The following is a 23062-nucleotide window of genomic DNA, read 5'->3' as shown; positions in this document are numbered from 1 at the left end:
TTGAAGGAAACTGCTAAATACTTGAACTCCGAATTTGAGATGAAAGATCTTGGGAAAACACGGTTTTGTCTCGGTTTGGAACTCGAGCACCGTAGTGATGGGATTTTGATCCATCAGTCTGCATATACTCAGAAAATCCTAAGGCGCTTTAATGAAGATAAAGCAAAGCCTGTGAGTACTCCCATGATTGGTCGTAGTATTGAGCCCGGAAAAGATCCGTTTCGTCCAAAGGATGAGGACGAAGAACCATTAGAGGCTGAAGTGCCCTATTTAAGTGCAATAGGCGCATTATTGTACTTAGCTCAATGCACAAGACCAGATATCTCATTCGCAGTGAACTTGTTAGCTCGACATAGCTCCGCGCCAACACGCCGCCATTGGATTGGTGTAAAGACAATCTTTCGATACCTAGGAGGTACGATTGATATGTGCCTATTTTATCCCTACAGAGAGAAGAGGAATGACGGAAGAATGGGATCGGACCCCATTAGGCATGGAGCCGCCGTCCACCATGACAAAGTGACCGGCCATATAGCCGCCAACGCCGCCGCCACCACCAAGGGTGGCCGGCCTCACTCTATCCCCCTCCATCAAAACTACAATGATGTTTTGATGGGTTTTGCTGATGCAGGGTACCTCTCTGACCCTCACAAAGGTCGCTCCCAAACAGGTTATGTCTTTACCATGGGAAGCACTGCGATATCTTGGAGGTCTACAAAACAGACCCTTGTTGCTACCTCCTCAAATCATGCAGAGATTATTGCTCTACATGAAGCCGTACGTGAATGTATATGGCTAAGGTCTATAATTAGACATATACAAGGAAGTTGTGGTTTGAAGTCTACCACAGATGAACCTACATGCATTTATGAGGATAATGCAGCTTGTATTGAGCAAATGAAGTTAGGTTTCATCAAGGGCGACAACACCAAGCATATATCGCCTAAGTTCTTTTATAATCAGCAACAACAATCACTTCTAAAGATTGAAGTTAATCAAATCCGATCAGAGGATAATGTAGCGGACTTATTCACTAAGTCGTTACTTAAATCCACCTTCGAGAAACATGTGAAGAGCATCGGATTGAGAAAGTTATCCGAACTCCCACGATTGTAGCAATCAGGGGGAGATATCGACATCAGGGGGAGTTATGATGTCTACATGTTCGATCTCAAAGAGTGAAGGACGTGTTGTGCTCTTTTTGTCCTTCGACCAGGATTATTTTTGTCCCACAGGGTTTTTGTTACCTGGCAAGGTTTTTAACGAGGCAACGGATGAAGCGTCACCACCAAGTTTGAGCGGCACAAGGGGGAGTGTTGAAGGAAAATCGACTTAGTGTGCCTTATCAAACTAGGAGTAGCAATAGGAGAGAAGGTTCTAGATTTCCCAATCCTACACGGATTGGTATTCCTTGTAACATTAGAACTAGTACTTTGTAATCCCTATATATAGGGCTCCTATTCTCAATAATATGATTACAATTCTCTCTACAATTTCTCTCGAATCTCTTTTTCCTTAAACATTTTTATACTTTTTTTCCCCCTAATAAACTGTAAACTACGTTTTGTTACCTGAATTAGCTCGGTTTGTATTCAGTGCATTATTAGATGAATTAATTGTTCATCCGCAAATCACTAATAATACCAATGGTTCTCTTCCAACTTTCTATTGTTTTCTTAAGTTTTCTTGTTGAGTGAGTAGTTTGAGGTGAATTTCTGGTCATTTTAGCCTTTGTTTTATACCATGTTGTTTTCCAATATAATTAAAATAAAAACACGTAAGAGCTCCCGCTGAAAAGGTCGTCGTCAAATGTTGTTTTCTGTTTCGACGTAAATGAAAGCTCAAACGACCTATGGCGTGGTCGCTAAATGTTCTTCCAATATAATTATATAAAAGTTGTGAAGACCTCTGTTAACAATAAAACCTTGGCACATATATTAGTTTTAATAGATTAATACTTGGTGAACCACGTTTTTAGATACCACATACATCTCACCTTATGTGGCTGATGGTGCTTGGCGTAGCTCTTCTAATCATGCGGGTTATGATGACATCTTTAGAGATTTGAGCGGTGGTATTATAGGTGCCTTTTGTTCTAATCTTAATATTCGGAGCTCTGTGGCAGCGAAGGTTATGGTAATCATTAAGGTTATTGATCAGTTAGCTTGGGTATGGGATTGAAACATATATGGTTACAACTTGCAAGTTGACTTGGCTCTTGTTCTTTCATTTCTTCATTCTCATCAAGTGGTGGATGTCCCCCAGATCTTATTCACTCTTATTGTATAAATGATTACTTGGGGCTGCCCAATTTTCGATTTCGTTAGTTTCACTTTCTTCTTATATTTGTCATTTGTTTTCTTTTCTGATTGCTTTCTCTCGAGGGATGAGCCAGGTCTAGGCTATTCCTCTGTTTGTAAAAATGATTACTTGGGAGTTGGGACTGCCCGATGTCCGAAAAGTTAATTTTTCAATATAATTAAAACAAAAAGTATGGAAGACTGTTGTCATGACCTCGCCTGAAATAATTAAAATAAATCTCGTAAGAAACCTCCACGACAAACAATTTGTTTGACAAAACTTGTTTTCCAGTATAATGAGAAATAAAAACTTTAGACGATCTTCGGTAAATGCAAGCCCGCCTCCCAAAGGTCTCCGGCATGTGGACATTCATAATGGTGGTGGTGATTTGGATTAATCAAGGTGTAGTTGATGGTGCTGTTTATAATAATACTCCTGGGGAGCTACCAATACCACAAAAAGCAATATACAGCAAGAAACCAATCTTGTCCCACAAGAGTCAGCAAATCAGGAATTAACAGGGTCTTTTACAACAAATTTATTGAACCACCAATTCCAAAAGACTGGAAACTGAACACGGAGAGCAATACAACAAGAAGGAAAAAGGGCACCAAATTACACACAATTTTCAATGGCATAAACCTTATTTGTTGGATACTTGGATCATAAACTAAGTGAACTTCCCTGCCTCGTACTCTCTGGGACCGCCATTTTTCATGAAGTCCAAGAGCTCATTGCTTTCAACAATTCCCTTATAATCATTCCACCATTTCATAAAACTGCTCTTCTTCAAGAAAATCTCAGGTGACACTGCATAATTCTTGAGAGCATTCCACACGTAGTCCTCAAACTCTTTCAACTTCCTTTTGTCATCACTAGTTAGTCCTCCATTCTCCAACAAGATGAGAGCTTCCTCAACACGCGCCCAGAAACAAGAATCATCATTCAAACTAGAACCCACGTTCTCTCTTTTGGATTTGCTTGGGCCAGATTCTGGTTTTTCTTCTTGTTTCTGTGTTTCCTGCTTCTTCTTCTTTTCTTGCTCCTGCTTCTCCTTCTTTTCTTGCTCCTGCTTCTCCTGATGCCATTTCTCCAACAGAGTAAAATGTTTAGGCCTTTTCCCAGCATCAGTTCGGTAATTTTTATCCCCATCCTTATAGTAGTCTGCAATGTGAAGTGGTTCAACCATTCCTCTGTAGTTTGTGCCTGCATAAAGCCAACGAACCCGAAAGTGAGCTCCTTCTAACTGGGGCTTGTTCTCTACTTCTGTGACAGAGTCCTCCCAGTAATTCATGAGCTTCTTCTTAAACCCCTTAACGTCACTGTCAGATTGATTGCCCATCGTTCTGTACAAGTCATAGTATCCAATATTTTGACGTTTGGCGTCCTTCTTGTACCACTCCAAGAAGGCCATGTGAATTTTCATTTCATTCAATTTCTTGTCAGAATCTGAGTTCTTCTTCTTCTGAATTAATAACTTTGTTTCATGTTTTTTCATCTTCCTGACCAGATTGTCAGTATCCTGGGACTGTTGCTGTTGCAATGATAACATTTTAGTAATAAGTTGAAGAAAAAGTTTAGAAAAATATATCGTATTCTTATCATAGTTTGATTTTTTCTTCTCTATCACTCCACACCAAATATAGAAATACATAAAGTATGATGATATTTTCTGTAAATTTCAGTGAGATCATATGTTACCTGTGAGACTACTCCAATTGCTAGGAGTTGTGTGATTATGCTAGCTTGAAGCGGATGGCTTTGCCCTTCAATGGACTTGAAAATATTACATAATGCCTTCCGCTTGAGATCCTCCAAAATTTGTCCATAAGAAAACCCCAAATTAGGATCTTGAGTTTGAGCACTGGGAGAATTGGTTGTCACAAATTGTTCCGAAATGAAATCTGGGTCCTCAGAGCAAGCACAACCCGAAGCCGAGCACAACAAGAATGTTCCAAACGGCTTATAAGCACCTGCAGTTGTATTTTGGGACATAAAGATTTTCGGTGTATGATCTTGGTCGGAGACTATATGCAAGAAGCAAGGCTTCCAAGTTGAGAATTCTAGCACACATTTTCGAAGGTGTTCATCGCCAACAAGTGGAGAACCGAAAGTAATGCAAAGCGGGCGTTTGGTTTTCGACAAGTTGAGGCCTTCTAGCAACCATAAGGTGAAGAGTGTAGCCACACTACCTCCCAAAAATTGTCCAGTGATGATTATTAATGGTGGGGTTTTGCTCTTGCTGTTCTCTACCAGCTGAAACATTGTAAAGGTTACTTACACGTCAGAATGATAATGAAGCAGAACAAGAGGCAAGCAAGTTATGTTGAATCGTTACAAATACTTGTGAAACTAACTCAGATAACTAATTTAGTTGTTAGCTTCTCACAACCAACCTTATTTTTCAGGAGGAGGAGGTCATTATAATGCGACTGGAATAGTTTGATAGCTGCTTCATTGATGGAGAAAACAGGATTGCTTTTGTTGCACAAAAATTCAAAGTGAGCAAAACCTTCTGACGAAACCAAGCCTTCTTGTCCCTGAAGAGAGCCAGGTGGAGTGCCAAAAGCTATGACGATTGGATTTTCTGGTTGGATTATTTCATTGTACAAGGATGGCTCTGCATTTGGATTAACCTGTCTTTGTTGCTCAATCGCACACCATGCCTGGTGTACCGGATCAGAGTTCACCACAAAATTCGCCGATTCTAAGCCGCTGCTAAACCTACCATCATCAAGAACATAAGTTAAACATAGTCAATATGGGAAGTGAAAACAAAATAACAGAACCCAGCAAAGAACCGGTGGTCACTACTTGAAAATGACAAGAAAATCGAAGCACAGTGGACTCAGATATGGTGAACAATCACAAAAACCAGCTTGAAAAAGAAAGGAAAAAACAAAAAACAAAAATAGCATCAATGGACATTACGTACTGGTTTTGGATGGTCATCTTCAAGCTTTCTGGGATATGCTTAGAGAGACAGCAGAATGGTCATATATATATAGTTATATAGTTGGATCATTTACCTAAACCAACAACCCCCATGAAACTTACTGAAATGTACGAAGCACAGGAAGTCTTCGTCTTCAATAGTTCTTTTTTATTTTGTCTGAAACCAAGAAATTTCATGAAAGCATCATAGGAAGACGAAGACCGAAGACCTTAGCTAGATACAAGATGCTTTCCTTAGCTAGATACAAGATGCTTTCCCTGTCCGTATCTCTTTCTCTAATAAGTTAACGTCTCCGCACACAAGTTCGTACGCAAATCACCATTACTTTACAGAGAAATTATTCTATAGTCTTTTTTTTTTTTTTTTTTTTTTTGAGGGGAAAGGAAGATATATTCCTGTGAGAGAAATTATTCTATAGTCTTAGATGGTAACATTTGTTATTTTTTGCTGGAACGACTTTTGTCACAGAAGAACATATTTTACTCAAATTTCGAAGACTTCTTTATATAAGCACTTTCAGATGTAAGCACCAGGCAATTACTTCTTCAAAAACCAATTTGATTGTCTTAAACAGTTAAAAATCCTCGTTTTGGTTCTTAAACTACATTTTCCTGACCATAAATTAAATTTAATTACAGATCGATCAATGATCTGTAACGAATATAACTGGTTAAACTAATTAATCAACTCGTAATTGGGTGTGCCAAAATTTCCATCGAATTTGTACAACCTTTGGCGAACACTTGGAAAATCCCCTTGCTCTGAATATCGCAGATAGCAAAGCAAGACCAATTATCAGAAAAAATGAGAAGCTGTAACAGGTGGCCTTCGAACATAAAGCTCAGCTTTAAGGAAAACTGATGAGCGCAATATCCTAATTTAACATGCTTTAAATTGCTTTCCGAGAAGACCGCTCCACAGAACCAATACAGATATCCTTCGTGTATACGTTTGTGAGTGCGAAAAGCAACAGAACAAAGACAACTTGAGCAGTCATGATTCCAAAATGGCTGATGCTGTTACCAATTTCCATCCAATTTCCTGTATTCTGGACCTGCTACCGATCAAAAGTCAGCAAAGTTTGTAACATAACAGAGCCTTCATCTACATTGAGTATGTATAGAAATGCAGTGTCTGGCCCACAGATTTATAACTCTTATCTGTTTAACTATTACTTTATTCAGGAAATTCTCCTACATTAAGATACAAAAATGCAAATGACATTTCATGTACAAGGAACTGAAGACCAATGAGATGGCATAATTTTATTTGAAGAATATAGTAACCCTACCAGGAAGAAGAAATGCATAGTCATAACGTCTGAAAACAATATAACGAGAAAATAGCATCCCAATCGTGGAAGTCGGTTCAGCTTTGTTATTGCACTGAATACGCATCTGCATTTCAATCCACCAAAAATAAGGTTAAAAATTTTCATTCATAGAAAACCAATTCAGCATTCTCACACAATAACTATGTAACATTAAACCATATAATAACAGGGTAGCTCAAGCCAGGAGAAAATATAAGTACAAGCTATAACCATTTGATAACTTGCTCACATTTTCTTATGGCTCAATGCTATAACCAGTCGTAAACACCTACCACACACAAAATTGTGATTGTACTTACATGACAAGCAGAAATGGAATGAATAGCTTGAAGATGAGTAACGCTGCCATAAGAAAAGGCTGCAATAAGAGAAAACAATATCAGCTAAGTAGCACAACTCTGCAAATAATTTGATTCAACAAAAATTCAACCTTCACTTACGCTGACGACAGTAATGAACCGATAGACTGATGAGATTTTGAAACTTGCGATACTTGCAAAATTTCCCGTTCCTCCATGAGCAACATACTTATCAAATCATGAGTCATGACCAGTAAAATTATGAAAACCACTATGCAACGTAAATGAATTCCACTTATACAACAGTCAGATACTTTTTATCAAACCTTTGAGGTCAATCATCAGCGTAATGAGTTACAAATGTTTGATATGATTCCTTCAACAAGACTATCAGTACTAGCTAAATTTATTTGTGCAAATTAATAATTGATAGGTGGCAACAAGCCTTACTTTTCCAATTCACAGTTTTCTCAATATATATTGCCACTTTCACAAGACCTTATCAGACTTAATTCATAAGAAGCAACGTCACAGAGATCACTAATACAGGTAAGGGTCTCTGAAACTTCATTTGGAAAAGCAAATAGGAAAAAAAAATTCAAAATTCATGAAGATATAATTTAAGAAACCAAAGCACTTACAAATATTAAAGGAATTCTGATGTCAGACAGCTGCAAGTATCGACCATCAACTATGGCATTATCCTCCATATTGTTAAAGGAACTTGACAACATTTTCACCTTACTTGAGTAAATAAGAGTGTTTTCAAATAGTATCCAAGCCATGAGTACAAGAGCAAAAGCACCATAGAAGACAGCTTCATATCTGCATAAGTTTTGAGAATTAACCAAAACATTAAAACAAATCCATCCTAATATCATGCATATCACAAAGCTGTTGAAGACAAAGATGAGAGGTAACGCATAAATCGCCTGTACCCGATAGATAATAGAAGAAATGTGGGCGCAAAGCCAAGAAATATGGACGTAAGCCTGGACAAGAGACCATTTGCTGAAAATAATGGAAGTACCATCGAGGGACCTATGAGAAGACAAAATAATAGGTAAGTACAATATGTCGAATTCACTTTTACTGTTACTCGGGCATTGAAATACATCAATTAGTATACCAACCACACAGAATTGATAAAATAATTATAATAAACTAAATTTTGAAAAAAAAAAAAATTGTAGAGCAAAAAGTATAACGTGACTTTTAGGAGCTTAAAAGGAATGAAAAGGAGAAAAGAACAAAAGTTAGAAGTTGGATGTATAGTAACGCTCAAAAACTATAATGTAAAACACCAAAATGCTACTCTAAGGGCATACCAGCAATGGACCAATTTATAATCTGGTGCCAGACATGCAATTCTTGGTTCTCTGTTCTATGAGATGTTGATATTGACACCGTCACAGATGATAATCCAACCAAAAGAGCCTAATTATATCCAAGAGAAAAAAACAGAAAAAAAGCAAATCTTTAGATCAATGGAGTTACATTAAACATTAAATTCATACCAACAGAGGGCTGAGACAAGTGAAGCACCTGTAATTGAAAGAGCATGGGGAACTTGGATTTCTTTGCATCACTATTACAGATAGTGAGACAAAACTTGTTTCCTTCAGTATGCTGATCTAGAAACCTCCCAGCTGCTCCGATCAAAATAATCATAACCCCACTCCAAATTCTGCAGACATGATATTTCACAAACACAGACATAATTGTTATGGCCAACCCAAATGCTACTAATATGCATCAAACTCAAGATAGTTAATACAGTAAAGTTGTCCCTTTATCTTAACAAGCTCAAAATCTTATTGAGTAGTTATATGGCAATCAGATTCAATTCTTATCTTACACAAACCTAATAAAGCATACCATAGCTAATTTAAGTTCTTGAAACTAGTTCATTTTGCCCATAAGCTGATGTGAGAAAGGCATTGTTTGAATTCAAGATTGTGCTAACTTTAATTCTTTGTCAGTTAATAAGTCTGCAACTATTTGAAAACTCAACTGTCACAAGCACACACACTGAACAAACATTCAAGAGCTCACTTACACTAGACTTTTATTATCCGGAATTTCCGCTGGCATCAAATGTCAGATACTGATAAGAACCAGCATGCACCACAAACAAAGAATGGAATCCCAGATCTCCATGGAATTGACTTCAAAAGATAAAGAAAAGCTATGACCCCCACAGTCAGAAAACACCATGTCTAGAGCTTCCTCTCGGTGAAGCTATTCACCTGCAGAAATTACCAACTTATGGTTCAGAATTTTAAAATACCACTTTACCAGGGCTTGCAGCAGTATGATTAATAAGTTTCACTTCAATACCAGATATTCAAGTATGAATACTGAGACAGCACAGGCAGCTCCAACTTTTGTGAAATAATTTATTTCTCTTCCATGTAACTGTTTCCATAATGCTTTTATGAACCGATATTCACAGATATTTGTGTCCACAAAAATACTGTCATTGTTGTGTATGCATGGTAAAGAGGAGGAGACTGCTCCATGAACAGTATGATGCTAAGTAGTCCCAGAAACAAGCATCCACAAAGTTGTACCTGCCAAAAATAATAAGATATTTTAGTTAAATTTTATAGTTAGAAAATTTAAAATTTATAGACCTTCAAGTTTGGTATATTCATAAAATTTTTCCAACTTTTTTTTTTTTTTGTAAGGAAAATATATCCCTGTTTTTCTGTGAACTTCTTCAATTAATAACACAATTACTGGTTACACAAGATCAAGCTTACACAAACATTACTTTTCTGGTATAATCTGTCCAGTGATCTGCTTGCTACTTTGTCAATATATCCCCTGCCAATGACGTGTAAGATTGCAACACATGGAGAACAATATAGGTCATCCAACCAATATACCCAAGAATAATTACAGTCATGAGCATCAGCCAATCATAAGTTTGAAACTAATGAAGTCCTTGCAGTGCTAAGTCTCGGAGATTTTAAGATAGTTTCCTTGCAGCTTCATAGTCTCCATTAGATATATGATCCTCAATCTGATCCAAGAGGGTTGAATAATGGCCCAATGGTTTGAAAGGCTTAAAATATAGGCTAAAATATAATGAAGTTGCCTCCTTGGTTTCTAATTTTGTCAAGAAAATCAACATCAATAAAAATTCAGTACCACCTCCTCTCCTTCCAAAGATCCTCAGTGGAATCAGATATAGTAAATAAGGCCTAGTTGCAACCCACATCAGTTATCTAAATAAAGATATAAAAAAAGGATACGTGATTTCCGAACAAATTGATTGAGAACTTGCTTTGTATTGGCTAGAACAGCTTCAACTTCATCTGTCTGGATTATGAAACAAAAATAACAATAATCTATCAGTATTCTACCCAATTATAATCTAGTTGGACAAATCTAACTAATCAATAAAATTACATAGCCCAAATCACAAGAAGATGGGGAGAAAAAATAGTTGGACACTGCTTTACCAGTAGGACAATGGAATTAAAGATATGTACTTTTACTTCTTTTTTTTCTTTCTTGATAAGTTATACAAATACAAGAACAATGTTGGCAAAGATATAAGAGGTAACACTTTTAACCATTTACAACAAATAGAAAAAGTCCTTCGAATAGATTGACTAACCTTTTTCATGTCTATGTAATCAAGGGGTAAACTCCCAACCGAGTTTACAGGACATGGCAATCCAAGAAGTGTTGACTGCAAGAAAAATGAATCACCAAATAAGAGTGATAAAACTTGAGGTTAGTTCAAATGGACAACAAAAATAGGGGACAAACAAATTGTACAACCATGAGAGGTGCGATATCAGCTTGATTGACATCCACCCTTTCAATGCCATGAAGGCCCCATTCTTTAGGCGTTGGCGTGTCATGCATATGGTCATCAACAAAATGAGTACCACAATCAGAATGTCCATCTCCATGGCTGCTACTGGAAATAGGCTTTGGGTGTTTAACACCTGATCCCCAAACAACAAGGGGAGTATCAGTGTTTGAAGGATGTACATCTCCGTGGCTACCTATGCACAAAATTAAAACACGTAAGAACGTTATGAGGGGAAAACCAGCACAAAGAAGAATCCTTTTCTGGGGTTAGAGAAGTTTATTATATAAGTAATGCAGAATCATAATAATAATAGCTTGGGGAGAACAATGAAGCAATACACTTCTCTAGCAAAAGCTTCCAACCTTTATCATGCATTCCATGATCAGCAGTAAATACGTATGCTGTACGATTGTCCTTGTAGTAATCTTCAAGAAGATTATAAACCCTTTCAGCCATACTGTCAACAACCGAGACATTATTGAGATAGATGGAGGAAAAGGGGCGATGTGCATGACCATTTGAATCACAACCAAGTAGGTGCAAAAACACAACAAGATTATCCTGTAAAAGTAACTCCTTCAACTTTGGGTCCTCTTTGGACCTATTCATTAGGCTCTGACATTGATCAAACGACCACTCATCCAGAAAGGAGGCATCTGCATCAACACGTCTAAATTAATAAAGCACTGTACGAAGCAAGAATCTGGTGCCTGTAAATGTAAACTCCTATCATTTCTACACTTACAATCACACCTACATCATCATTTCAGTATTTACTTTAAACATTACCAGTGTTCGAAGACAGAAGGATAAGTAATTAACAAAAATGTAACTTCTACTATTAAATGAACTCAATTGCAAATTCAAATAACTCGAAAAGTAAACACAATGAGCTCAAGTTACGAAATCAAACCAGTAGCAAAGTCTTCGAAATCATGAGGATAACTGTTCCAAGTAGTGTGAGGCAATGCAGCACAGAAAATTGGAACTATATCCGGACTACCATACGAAAATGTATGCCGGCTCCGGTTAAACACCGAATCAAATTCAACAGGATTAGCTTTCCACCCTGCAAAACAACTCCTACATCTCATCAACACCGCCATTGTTATCTATAACAAAAACACTGAAACAACAACTAGGTCATACCTTTCGTAACAGCACTCGGATCCTCATAGAAGCCAGCAATAATCGCCACGTGTCCCGGCCTCGACTCAGTCGGCGGCCGAGCATGAGAGAGTCCCCACCGGCGGCGTCGGCCTAGAAGAACTTGTCCGCTCGGAGACAGTCAGCTTTGAAATTCCGGAAAAACCACTCGTCAAAATCCGCAACTCAAAAAAATTGACTGAGAAGAAGATGAGAGGTGAACTTGATTCCGGCTTCTGCTGCTTTCTTCTACCTCTCTCCCTCCCATTTCTCTGAGACTCTTTGCCTTCGCCGGCGTTCAACAACTCCTTTCCGTTTGCGCTCTTTTTTTTTTTCTGAAAAAAAGGAAAGAAGTAGTGGGCCGGGCCTGGGTCGGGTGGTTTTTAGGGTCAAGGCACGGGATCTGATTGGGTATTAATCTTATAGGGAGAGGTTTTTTGCTTAGTCAAAATAGGAAATTTAGGAAGAAGGTTGAGATTGAAGAGAGGCATTTGCTCCTACATTTTGGGGAGAGGGAGTGGCTTCTTGTTCTCTACTTTTACTGTTCTGAGCTCCATAGACCTCAGTTTATTACACTAGATTTGAGTCTCGAATAACGTGACATCTGTTTTGAACTTTTGATAAATCATACACTATTTATTTTGAATTAGTTTATAAATATGCTAAGTTATTTAAAAATAAAAATGAGGACATAGTACATGAGAAATATATGAGACTTGAATTTGCAATTGTTAGCATTTTCTTTCACCGTGTAATTTTTTTTCCCTTGAAAATATGATAGAAAATTACAAAGAGGATTCCCTTGGATTTTATACGAGACTTTAATGAAAAGTTGTATCCTTGTTACACAAGGAGACAAATGATTACACCACATACTGCTTTGGGAATAAGTTTGGCTTAATTTAGCAAAATGATATGCTACCATACATTTTGGTTTCTCTGTAAATACGATGAAAAAAAATGGTTGTAAAACTTAAAGTCAAGTACTAATATCTTGCAAAAGTGTGGACAATAAGAGATGTCCTTCTGTAATCAATAATTCTGGTGTTTCGAAGTAAAAAGTTGAGGATTATACGTACAGTAGTGGAACTCTATTATAACTTAGTTAAATAACGTACACTTAACAACAATTAACGGACTCTTAGTCATATAATAAGATGTTGCTCATTTAATACACAATCTCAAGTTTTATAATATGTATACTTTTATTAATGATCGATCGACGACATATACTTAACTAATCTGTAGTAAAATGAAATGTTTAGTTAATTGATATCAATCATGGGCACTTATGGCCGTGATACTCCATATCAGTGTAGCACTTGCCACACTTATCCATGTTGGTGCCATATTCTCCCGGCGGAACACATTTGCACCGGCTACAGCACTTCATACACAATCTCCTGCATATCTTCCTGTGTGGTTCTACTTTGCACCTCGCTGCACACAACGGCATGCAATCTGCAACAAAATTAAACTAAATAAACTGGAACATGAAAAAATAATTATAACCGTTAAAGTGGAGATGGTATTTTCGTTCGTTCGTACCTCTGTGAGTATTCACAATGGGAGTGGATGATGTTGTGGGTGGTGTTGCTTGTGCACAGATGACTGGCGAGGGTGCTTCAGGAATGCCCGAATATAGCCACATACTTAATAAACTTTGGGACTGGTGACTGGCAGGTGGTTTTGCTTGTGCACAGGTGATCGGCGAGGGCGACCGTGGTAGAGTAGCAATGGGCTGATTTAGCAGTAGAGGTGATGATTCAGGTGCTTTAGGAACATTGCGCGGATATAGCCACGTATCGAGTAAACTTTGGCGTTCACTTTGATCCTGTTCGAACGCAACACAAAATGATATAATTGATCCAAACATATTGAATAGGACTAACTGAGAATAAACGAAAGATTAATAATAGGGTAAAATTATGTTAGGATATGCCTACCTTCTTCTCAACTTTCTCGTGATCATCATAGCATGAGACCTATGAAAATGATCGAGGATATATATCAAAGAACTAGGACACTAATTGTAAAAGGAAGAATGAACACGAAAATATAACAAAAGATTAATTACCCTAGTAGCGACAAGGAGAACAGAGGCACAGAGAATGAGCATAGCTGTGAAAGCCATTACCGAGAAGACGATGAGAATATGTATGCGCCTTTATATAGTGTCGAAAACTTGAAAATAAGGAGCAGAAAATCCAGTAAAGATAAGTCCCATGCCAGTTGATGATTCATGAATTGTGAGACATAAGTCATGGCTTGCTGTCCAAAATCTGACTTGAGAGTTCGAGCCTTAATTTTTTCTCCATATATGTATACACTAGACTACATGAAACATCTACATGCATTTCTTATAAGAGTATGTGTCACTAAATCAATTGGTACCAACATTGTACCCGAACCTAACTAAATTGCATCAAACTTTCACATTTTCATTTGCAATTGCTTGCCTAGCTATTTGACCTTCCTGATTTTTTGTTTATGGGAGCTTGCTTTTCCTGCTTTTGTTGCAAAATGTCAATACAAAGTTAAGAACCTTTTTGGGGCAGGAGAAGTGAAGATCGACCTTGAACAGCTATGTTATTATCCGCGGAGATTGCAATTGGTGCAAATTCTAGCATAATTTTGTTTCTTTCAACTTCCATGTTTGGATTAAAAGTGGTCCATTTTTCGCTATAAAATGTACCGATATCCTTATATTCATTTGGGCTAAATACAAATTACTACCTTGTGGTTTAGGTCCAAAATCAATTCAGTCCCTGAACTTCTAATTTCATCAAAAACACCCCTGCACTTTCAATTTTGATCTAATAGGTCCAATTTGTTAGTTTTCTGACAATTGAGTTATTTAACTTGTTAATGTGGCTCATATATAGCCTATGTTTTATGATGTGGTGTCGAGGTGGTCTGCATAGTCAATTTAGGAGTGAGTCATACAATTAAAAATAATTAGTTTTTCAACAAATAATCGAACTATAACTTGAACCCATAACAGAATATTAACGAATTGGACCTATTAGATCAAAATTGAAAGTGCAGGGGTGTTTTTGATGAAATTAGAAGTCCAGGGACTGAATTGATTTTGGACCTAAACCACAGGGTACTAACTAGTATTTAGCCCTATTCATTTTAACTTCAACAAGCAGGATAGCATCCGCAATGCCGCGGGTTTGTTTGTTTGATGCGGCATTTTCAATATTATCCCAAATTGATGCTCAGCACACATTATCCTTCTTTGCGGCAGGTAATTAAATGTTCTCATTCAGAATGTAGAATGTACTAACAAATAAAGAGAGATAGGAAGAACACATAAATCAACACTCCAAAGCAGCTGGCCATCCTAAATTGGCATTCAAAGGACATGCAAGCTTAAAGCTGGATTGCACACAACTTTGCAACCAAAATTTTTGGGTCGAATAAACATAATTGAAACATAAGAACATACAATTTTTTTTTTTTCATTCTAAAACACTCACGGTGGGCAACAATATCACAAATCACAAACATAGTTATGTTCAAAGCTTCTTGCGGTTATGCCTCTCCATGATACTTATTATGCAACCAAGTGATTCCAAACCAACCAAAACTTAATCCTAAGGCCCTAAACCATTCATGTAGAACTCTCTTGCCAACCATTTTAGTCACTACCCTATACTGTAATCATGCCTCCCGTAAACGGGACAAGTTATGGTACTGTGATGTTTATCATGCAATCACTTTGCATCTACTTTAGCAAAAATTACAACCTTGATAACAAAGTTATCATATTCATTTACACTATTTACATATAACTAAACCAAAATTACAACATTGACAACAAATTTGTTCAAAAACTTAGAACAAGGTCATAGGTGGTGTAATTATCATTAATAGAACTAAGATTATATAGAAAATATGACTCACTTTACCACTCTGACAACAAATTTGTTCTTACATTTATAATTATTTGTATGACATACATGTATGTATCATAAAAAATTTCCCCGTGAACCATTCAACTGAAACAAAAAGGAGGGAAAAAGCCATAACAGTTGATAAAATTGCTTCAAGAATCAAGATGTTGTCATGAACCGCTACCACAACCACGCACCCCTCATTGGAATTACCTGCATTGATCGTAATAATGCCTTCAGATCAGCATTCTTAGCCGTCAAGTCTTGATTTTTGGCCTCATAAGCATCCACTCCCAAAAATGAAATAGTCACACATCGGACATGAAGTGGTTATAGAAGGCTAAATAAATCGACCAAGCTACGTACAATCTTTTTATAAAAATCATTATTAGTCTTCTTTTCGGTTCATGTTCCCCGCTGCTAGCTCCATTCTTTAGGTTTTCATGTAATATTAGGAAAAATTAGGTGGATGAATATGAAATTGTGTAGGCCTGTACGAAATTCAGCTAATTAGTACCTAAAGAAAATTCATTATCTCCATGCCTGATCTAGATTCCTTCTTTTCCTTCATCAACACTTCGTTTAGCCTTTCCTGATATTATAAAAGCATGACTAGCTCGTACTTTTCAAATCATGTAATCAGTCATGTATGAAATTCTTTTTTGAAACATAAATACCCAAATGTTGTCCTAAAAGTAGATAATAGATTTAGAACATAAAGTACCTGCAGCTTCATGCACTCCTTTTCTTGTTTTCTTCTTCTCATGCATTTGTTGTGTCTTTTAGTCACTTCTCAAGATCCTAAACTATATCATCTTAACAACAAAAACTCTTTTAACAAATTCAAAGGCAACCAATTTGGAAGCGATTAAAAACACGATAGAAAAATTATAGGGATTTTATGTTTTGAGTCGCTATAATAGAATTTTTTTTTTTAGAAGAATTGTTGATGATGTTCTAATCATGACACTTGAGCTTGAAGAATGTCTTTAGAAGTGTTAAGGTAAACAAGTTGGATTAATTAATACCAAGAGAAGTTGTGTCTAGACATATGAATAAAATTTCGTTTAATATTATTAATTATTTTTATAAGCTCAATAATAGTATTGTTTAGCTTGATGAAATATGTATTCCTAACACGGAAGCTTTGCTTTCCCTCCTTGGTCCACTTAGTCATCCAGCCCATTAATTTCGACAATTGCAATTACGCAAAAGACTTCTCGAGGAGGATGACCTGATCTTCCCTAACCCAAAGAAGGCACGCACAATTAATCCGTCTTTTCCGGAGCCAACGTAGAATTGTTGATGATGCTCTAATCATGATACTTGAGCTTGAAGAATGTCTTTAGAAGTGTTAAGGTAAACAAGTTGGATTAATTAATACCAAGAGAAGTTGTGTCTAGACATATGAATAAAATTTCTTTTAATATTATTAATTATGATTAAATACTCGTTACTCCTCATACTTTTGCATGAAAAACAGTTTAGTCCAAAATTTAAAATTAAACAGTTTAGTCCTTATTCTTTCTAATTCTCACACAACAGGTCCTATAATGACTATTATACCCTCACTTTTTTTTTTCTCTTTTTTTTTTCTCTCTCTCTCTATATATATATATATATATATATATATATATATATATATATATATATATATATATATATATAGACACACACACACACACACACACATACACACACACACACACACACACACATATATTATGTGTGTGTGTGTGTGTATAGAGAGAGAGAGAGAGGCAAAAAAAATAAAAAATAAAAAGAGAGAAAAATAAAAAAATTAAAAAGTGAGGGGTATAAATAGTCATTTTAGGACCTGTTGTGTGAGAATTAGAAAGAATAAGGACTAAACTGTTTAATTTTAAAATTTTAGACTAAACTGTTTTTCATGCAAAAGTATGAGGAGTAACGAGTATTTAGTCTATTAATTATTTTTATAAGCTCAATAATAGTATTGTTTAGCTTGATGAAATATGTATTCCTAACACGGAAGCTCTGCTTTCCCTCCTTGGTCCACTTAGTCATCCAGCCTATCAATTTTGACAATTGCAATTACGCAAAAGACTTCTCGAGGAGGATGACTTGATCTTCCCTAACCCAAAGAAGGCACGCACAATTAATCCGTCTTTTCCGGAGCCAACTGACGTTGAAGGCCCAAATACTCCACCTCTTCAGCCTTTTACTTCTGATTTCCAACCAGGTCCTGTTAATCAGGTTGCACGACGCCGCACCAGAGCCACTCGTGGACGTGGTCCGCGCGGTCGTCCGAGTCGGGGCCGTGGTTCGGGTGCTTCCTCTGCTTTACTAGATCAAACTAAACAGGTTAGTAATGCTTTTGAGGTACTTGGTACTATTACTGTGGTCTCTACTTTCATGCATACTTCCACAGAGCCTCCCCACTCTCATCAATCACAACCTCAGCTAATGGAACCTACTGGACTCTCTACCCGTAGAGGCAAGGGACAAGGACGTCGAGGTCGTCCTAGACGGGGAAGCAACATCAGTATCGATGCCATAGAAAGAAATGTCAGTACATCCTTGGGAGATGCATCAGTACCTATGGTGACTACAACTCCTCAAGTTTCCATTCTGGGAACAGCAGCAACTATGTCATATTCAGTGATTTCAGTCGTTCCTCCCACTTTGGTAGCTCATCCATCACCTAAGCAATCTAATTGCTTTGGTGGCTGGCAAGAAGCCATAAGATCCCCATGAGGGTGTTGGCCTGGAATTGTCAAGGCTTGGGGCAGCCACTGACTTGTAAAAACTTAAGATGTTTGTGTAAAAAACATGCCCCATCTCTCCTCTTTTTGATGGAAACCAGGCAATCTGAAAAAACCATGGACTTTTGGCGTGCACGGTTGAAGTTCGACCATCTTTTGACTGTAAATTCAGTTAGACCTGGGTCTGGGGGGGGGATTAACTTTGTTGTGGAATAATGATGTTCATGTGTCTGTAATATACCAGTCTAAATACTATGTACATACCTCTGTGTCCTTTGTAAGCTTGTCTTTTCAATGTAATATAACTTGGCTCTATGGTACTCCTCATGATAGTGACAAGGTTTGGTTTTGGCTATCCATGATCAGAAAGTTTGAAGCTTCCACAATACCTTGGTTGTGCATTGGGGACTTCAACGAAATACTCTCATCTCAGGAAAAATAGGGTAGCAACCCACAGCCACAATGGAGACTGAACCTTTTTCAACAGTTTGTTTCTCACACAGAATTAACAGACCTCCATTTGCATGGCCCTCAATTCACATGGTATTGTATACGACATGGTGATGTATTCCTTAAAGAGAGAATTGACCGCTGTATGGCCAATTCAGCATGGCTCTTTGCTCAGTCTGCATCTCAAGTTTTTCATCTTCCCAAGGTGGGATCAGATCATAGACCATTATTGATGGATATCAACCCATCTTCCTCTCCTCGAATTAGACTCTTTAGATTTGAATCGATTTGGTTGACCAATCTCGACTGTTTTTCTCTGATTAATCAAGCTTGGCAACCGGATACTGGCAGTGATCCTCTATTACAGTGGGTCTGAAATCTTTGCCGTTGCAAATCCACACTCCTCACTTGGGCAAAGACTGCTTTTCCCAACTCATCACAACAAATCAACACTCTCATGTCAGAACTTGATCATCTGCATCAGTCAACCTCTCCAACGGCTGGTTCTGAAATACATCAGCTCAACACCCAAATTGATCATCTTTGGCATCTTGAAGATATTTTTTGGCATCAATGATCGAGAATCTCTTGGTTAACAGCTGGTGATCAAAACACCAAATTCTTCCATCAATCTGCTATTCAAAGAAGACATATCAATACCATTTTGAGATTACGTAATGAGACTGGCGAATGGCTTTCCCAAGAGACTGAGATCAAAAGTTCATTACAACAATACTACCAATCTCTTTTCACTACATCGGGTCCTCGTCATTGGAATGGTATACTCAACCTCATTTGACAGGACCCGACCCAGTAATCACCTCGGATACCTGGATACGAGCCTGCGGGGCCCACATTGAACGAAATCCTACCGAAAATTCGGCAGAACCTCCCCCGAATATGGGCTACCCAAATAATCACAAACCTGGACATAAATTAAAACCTTAACTTTCACTCAACCCATCTCAATATATATTTACATTCTAAACATAATATTACATGTGGAACAATTCAAATCCCAACATAACTTCAACAACAACAACAGTTCGAACAACAACATCCATCAATTGGAAAGGGTTATCAGAGCAACGCTAATAAGTAAGCCGATATCATACAAGGTAGGTTAAGTAATAACCTACGAACAAAAACGGAAGCGCTGATGCCACAATCTTTAGCGCCTGGACGCGATCTCGGCAAATCTGAAATCTGGGCATTTGAAACCGAAGGGCCCAGGGGAAAACATATAAAATCCATTAGAATGAGTGGACAAAACCAAAACCGAATCTGAAACAGTTAATGGAATGCCTCCCCATTTCTCTTTATACTAAAACCGTCATGCAGCGAGATTCCATAAAATCCCAACTTAATTCTTTTTCTGAAAACTCTTTTGATGACTAGGAAGGACTGCTTCCTAGGCATCTCATGCCATCTGGGAGGGAATGCCACCCAGGTGACGCATCGGAAGGGACTGCCAACCGGAATAGGAGGCGGTGGTTAGTTGGGACTGGCAACTAGCCACAGGTAGTAGACGGGACTGCCGACTAACTACCTCATGTCATCTGGAAGGGACTGCCAACCAGATGACGCATCGGATGGGACTGCCAACCGGCTGTAGTCTGGACGGGACTGCCGACCAGGCTATTCCCTAGAAGGGACTGCCAACTAGGTAAGTTACGCATGCGCCAAAACTGGCCTCCTTGTCAACTGCTTTTCTTTAAAAACCTTTACTTTTCACAAATCGTATTTTCTCAAATAATGAACCAACTGAAAACTTATTTTTATGCTGCATGCATCATTTATACAAATTTGAACAAATTTATACTACTTTATACAAAATAAAAGTCCACTCACAATGAGTCTCGCAGCTAATTCTGCTGCCTGCCCGTGTCCTCCTCGCTCGAGGGCTCAGTACGTCCTGTAATAATTGGGCAGGATATAATTAATTATAAAGAGAAAACAATCTCAAAATCAACTCTTATTCCCTCTGAAGTTAGTATTCGTTACTCATAAATTCTTATAAAATCCCACATCCCATTTTGGGATTAAATTATTGAATATGGAACTTCCTTAACAATTCAACATCCTAACCCAATCTTAAATCATCGCAAGGATCGTTCCGATAACTTAGTTAATTAAATTTCAATTCCTTCACCATAAATAACCACCAATTTATAACACAATTCCTTTCCCAAAGTTTCCACATTCCTTCATAATTTTTTCTTTTCAATCCACAATCCACAATCATTTTTCCTACTTTCCAACACATTAAATCAATCTTACTCTATAACCAAAACCAATTTTAAACCATAATAATCAAGCAACCTAAACCAACAACAAATTTCCAAGAAACCTCAAACCAAACAACCTCAAGCTCAAAACAAGTTCAAGATCATCATCACAACACACCCATCAAGTTCTATACCTGCAACTACAATCAAAATCAAGCAGAAATGGCCGGAGAAAGCAAACAAAAACCAAGAACCCGACAGTTACTGTTCACGCGAAGAAGAAAGGAGAAGGGGGGGGGCAGCTCGGGCTTGGCTCGGGTTGTCTCGATTTTTCTGTTTTTATTTCACTTTCTCTCTCTTTCCCCAAAATGGAAAGCCCTTAAATAAAACCCAAGCTAAAAATAGTAACTCCTAGTTTAAGTCATAACTTTCCCGTTAAAATTCCGATTCAAACAAACTACGTGTCCACGAACTCGATTTTTTTTTGTATACTACGGCATTCTCAAGGAAATTCCCAACTTAACAGACAAAATAGAAAGTCAACTCCTCGGTCAAAACCGGTAAATGTAATTAGTAAAAATTTTAAGGTACGGGGCATAACATCATTGACCCTATTGTAACAACCCAAATGAATGATGATATGCTATTACGTATCACCATGGAGGAAGTTCACAATGCGGTTTTCAGCATGGAAGCCACGAAAGCACCAAGACCTGATGAGTATTTTGGTATCTTTTATCAAACCTTTTGGAGCATTGTCAAGACTGTGATACACCAATCCTCAGTTCAATTCTCGTCAGGCAAACCGCTTCTGTCAGCTATAAATCAGACTCATATTGTCCTCCTCCCAAAAGTTGTGGCTCCAGAATTAGCTGACCAATTTCGACCAGATTATGCAATTTTTCTTACAAAATTTTATCAAAAATATTGGTCACACATATGTGCCCTTTGATGCCTTCTCTTATCACAGACAACCAAGCAGCTTTTGTTGCTGGCAGACAACTCCAAGACAATGTCGCCTTAGCTCATGAGATGTTTCATCATTTGAAGCTGTTGCGCACTAGTGAAGATGGAGAGTTTGCGTTGAATGAGATTTCCTAGAGGCATTGCTTTCAAAATTGGGTTTTCATGATCGCTGGGTGCGACTGCTCATGAACTGTGTTCGCTCGGTTACATTATCAGTGGTGGTTAATGGGAAACCCTCTTGCTCTTTCAAAACCTTCACGAGGACATCGACAAGGTGATCCACTATCCCCTTTTCTGTTCCTTTTTGTCTCAGTGGTTCTCTCTCGTTTGGTTCAAAAAGCATGTATTTCTAATCATCTACATCCCTTACGGCTAGACAGGGGCCCCGCAATTAGTCATCTCTTCTTCGTCGATGACTCTCTCTTCTTTTTCAAGGCAACGTCAGATGACTATATGGCTCTCTCCACCCTTCTATTGGGATACTGCACAGCTTCGGGACAAACAATCAACTTTGCCAAATCTTCACTTTTTTATAGTTCAAATACTCCGACTTCAACAATGGTGAACTGGAATAACATTCTCAATATGACGCACATACTCGATCCGAGTAATACTTGGGGCTTCCAATTGTTTGGGGGAGGTCCAAGGTCGCAGCCCTAAGTTATGCCCGAGAACAAGTCAAACAAAAAATACAAGGCTGGCATAAATCGCTACTCAATCACGCAGGCAGAGAAATTTTGATCAAAGGAGTAGCCACAGCCATTCCTGCCTACCCCATGGCTTGTTTCAAATTTCCAAAGACTATCTGCAGTCAAATCGACTCCGCTCTTCCGAACTTCTGGTGGGATAATTCTGATCACAAGTCCATTCATTGGAAGAGTTGGGAGACTTTAGGACTCTCTAAA

The 23062-nt window shown here is 37.8% G+C and overlaps 2 protein-coding genes, 1 long non-coding RNA gene and 1 pseudogene across 4 annotated transcripts in view; 1 reads left to right on the top strand and 3 right to left on the bottom strand.

Moving 5' to 3' along the window:
- LOC133742276 (uncharacterized) overlaps positions 1 to 23062 on the top strand; it is an 85024-nt gene that overhangs the window by 44444 nt on the left and 17518 nt on the right. The gene's annotated exons all lie outside the window — the stretch shown is intronic.
- LOC133742887 (senescence-associated carboxylesterase 101-like) lies at positions 2809 to 5564 on the bottom strand. 2 transcript variants are annotated; one of them, XM_062170584.1, is made up of 4 exons: positions 5237 to 5564; positions 4698 to 5025; positions 4003 to 4557; positions 2809 to 3829 (listed from the first exon to the last, which is right to left on the bottom strand). In XM_062170584.1, exons 1-4 carry the CDS (start codon positions 5251 to 5253, stop codon positions 2972 to 2974), a joined length of 1758 nt encoding a protein of 585 aa, XP_062026568.1. In that variant the 5' UTR covers positions 5254 to 5564; the 3' UTR covers positions 2809 to 2971. The 2 variants fall into 2 exon arrangements, with proteins under 2 accessions (XP_062026568.1, XP_062026567.1); XM_062170583.1 differs by having other exon boundaries at positions 2809 to 3835; positions 5237 to 5562.
- Positions 5795 to 12009, bottom strand: LOC133742534 (GPI ethanolamine phosphate transferase 1-like; annotated as a pseudogene).
- On the bottom strand, positions 13052 to 14033 carry LOC133742069 (gibberellin-regulated protein 14-like). The gene is made up of 4 exons (XM_062169760.1): positions 13945 to 14033; positions 13814 to 13852; positions 13416 to 13701; positions 13052 to 13328 (listed from the first exon to the last, which is right to left on the bottom strand). Exons 1-4 carry the CDS (start codon positions 13999 to 14001, stop codon positions 13147 to 13149), a joined length of 564 nt encoding a protein of 187 aa, XP_062025744.1. The 5' UTR covers positions 14002 to 14033; the 3' UTR covers positions 13052 to 13146.

This window comes from Rosa rugosa, chromosome 4, assembly GCF_958449725.1.
Source record: "Rosa rugosa chromosome 4, drRosRugo1.1, whole genome shotgun sequence".
Classification (NCBI taxonomy): Eukaryota; Viridiplantae; Streptophyta; class Magnoliopsida; order Rosales; family Rosaceae; genus Rosa; species Rosa rugosa.
This window is presented reverse-complemented; position numbering and strand designations above follow the sequence as displayed.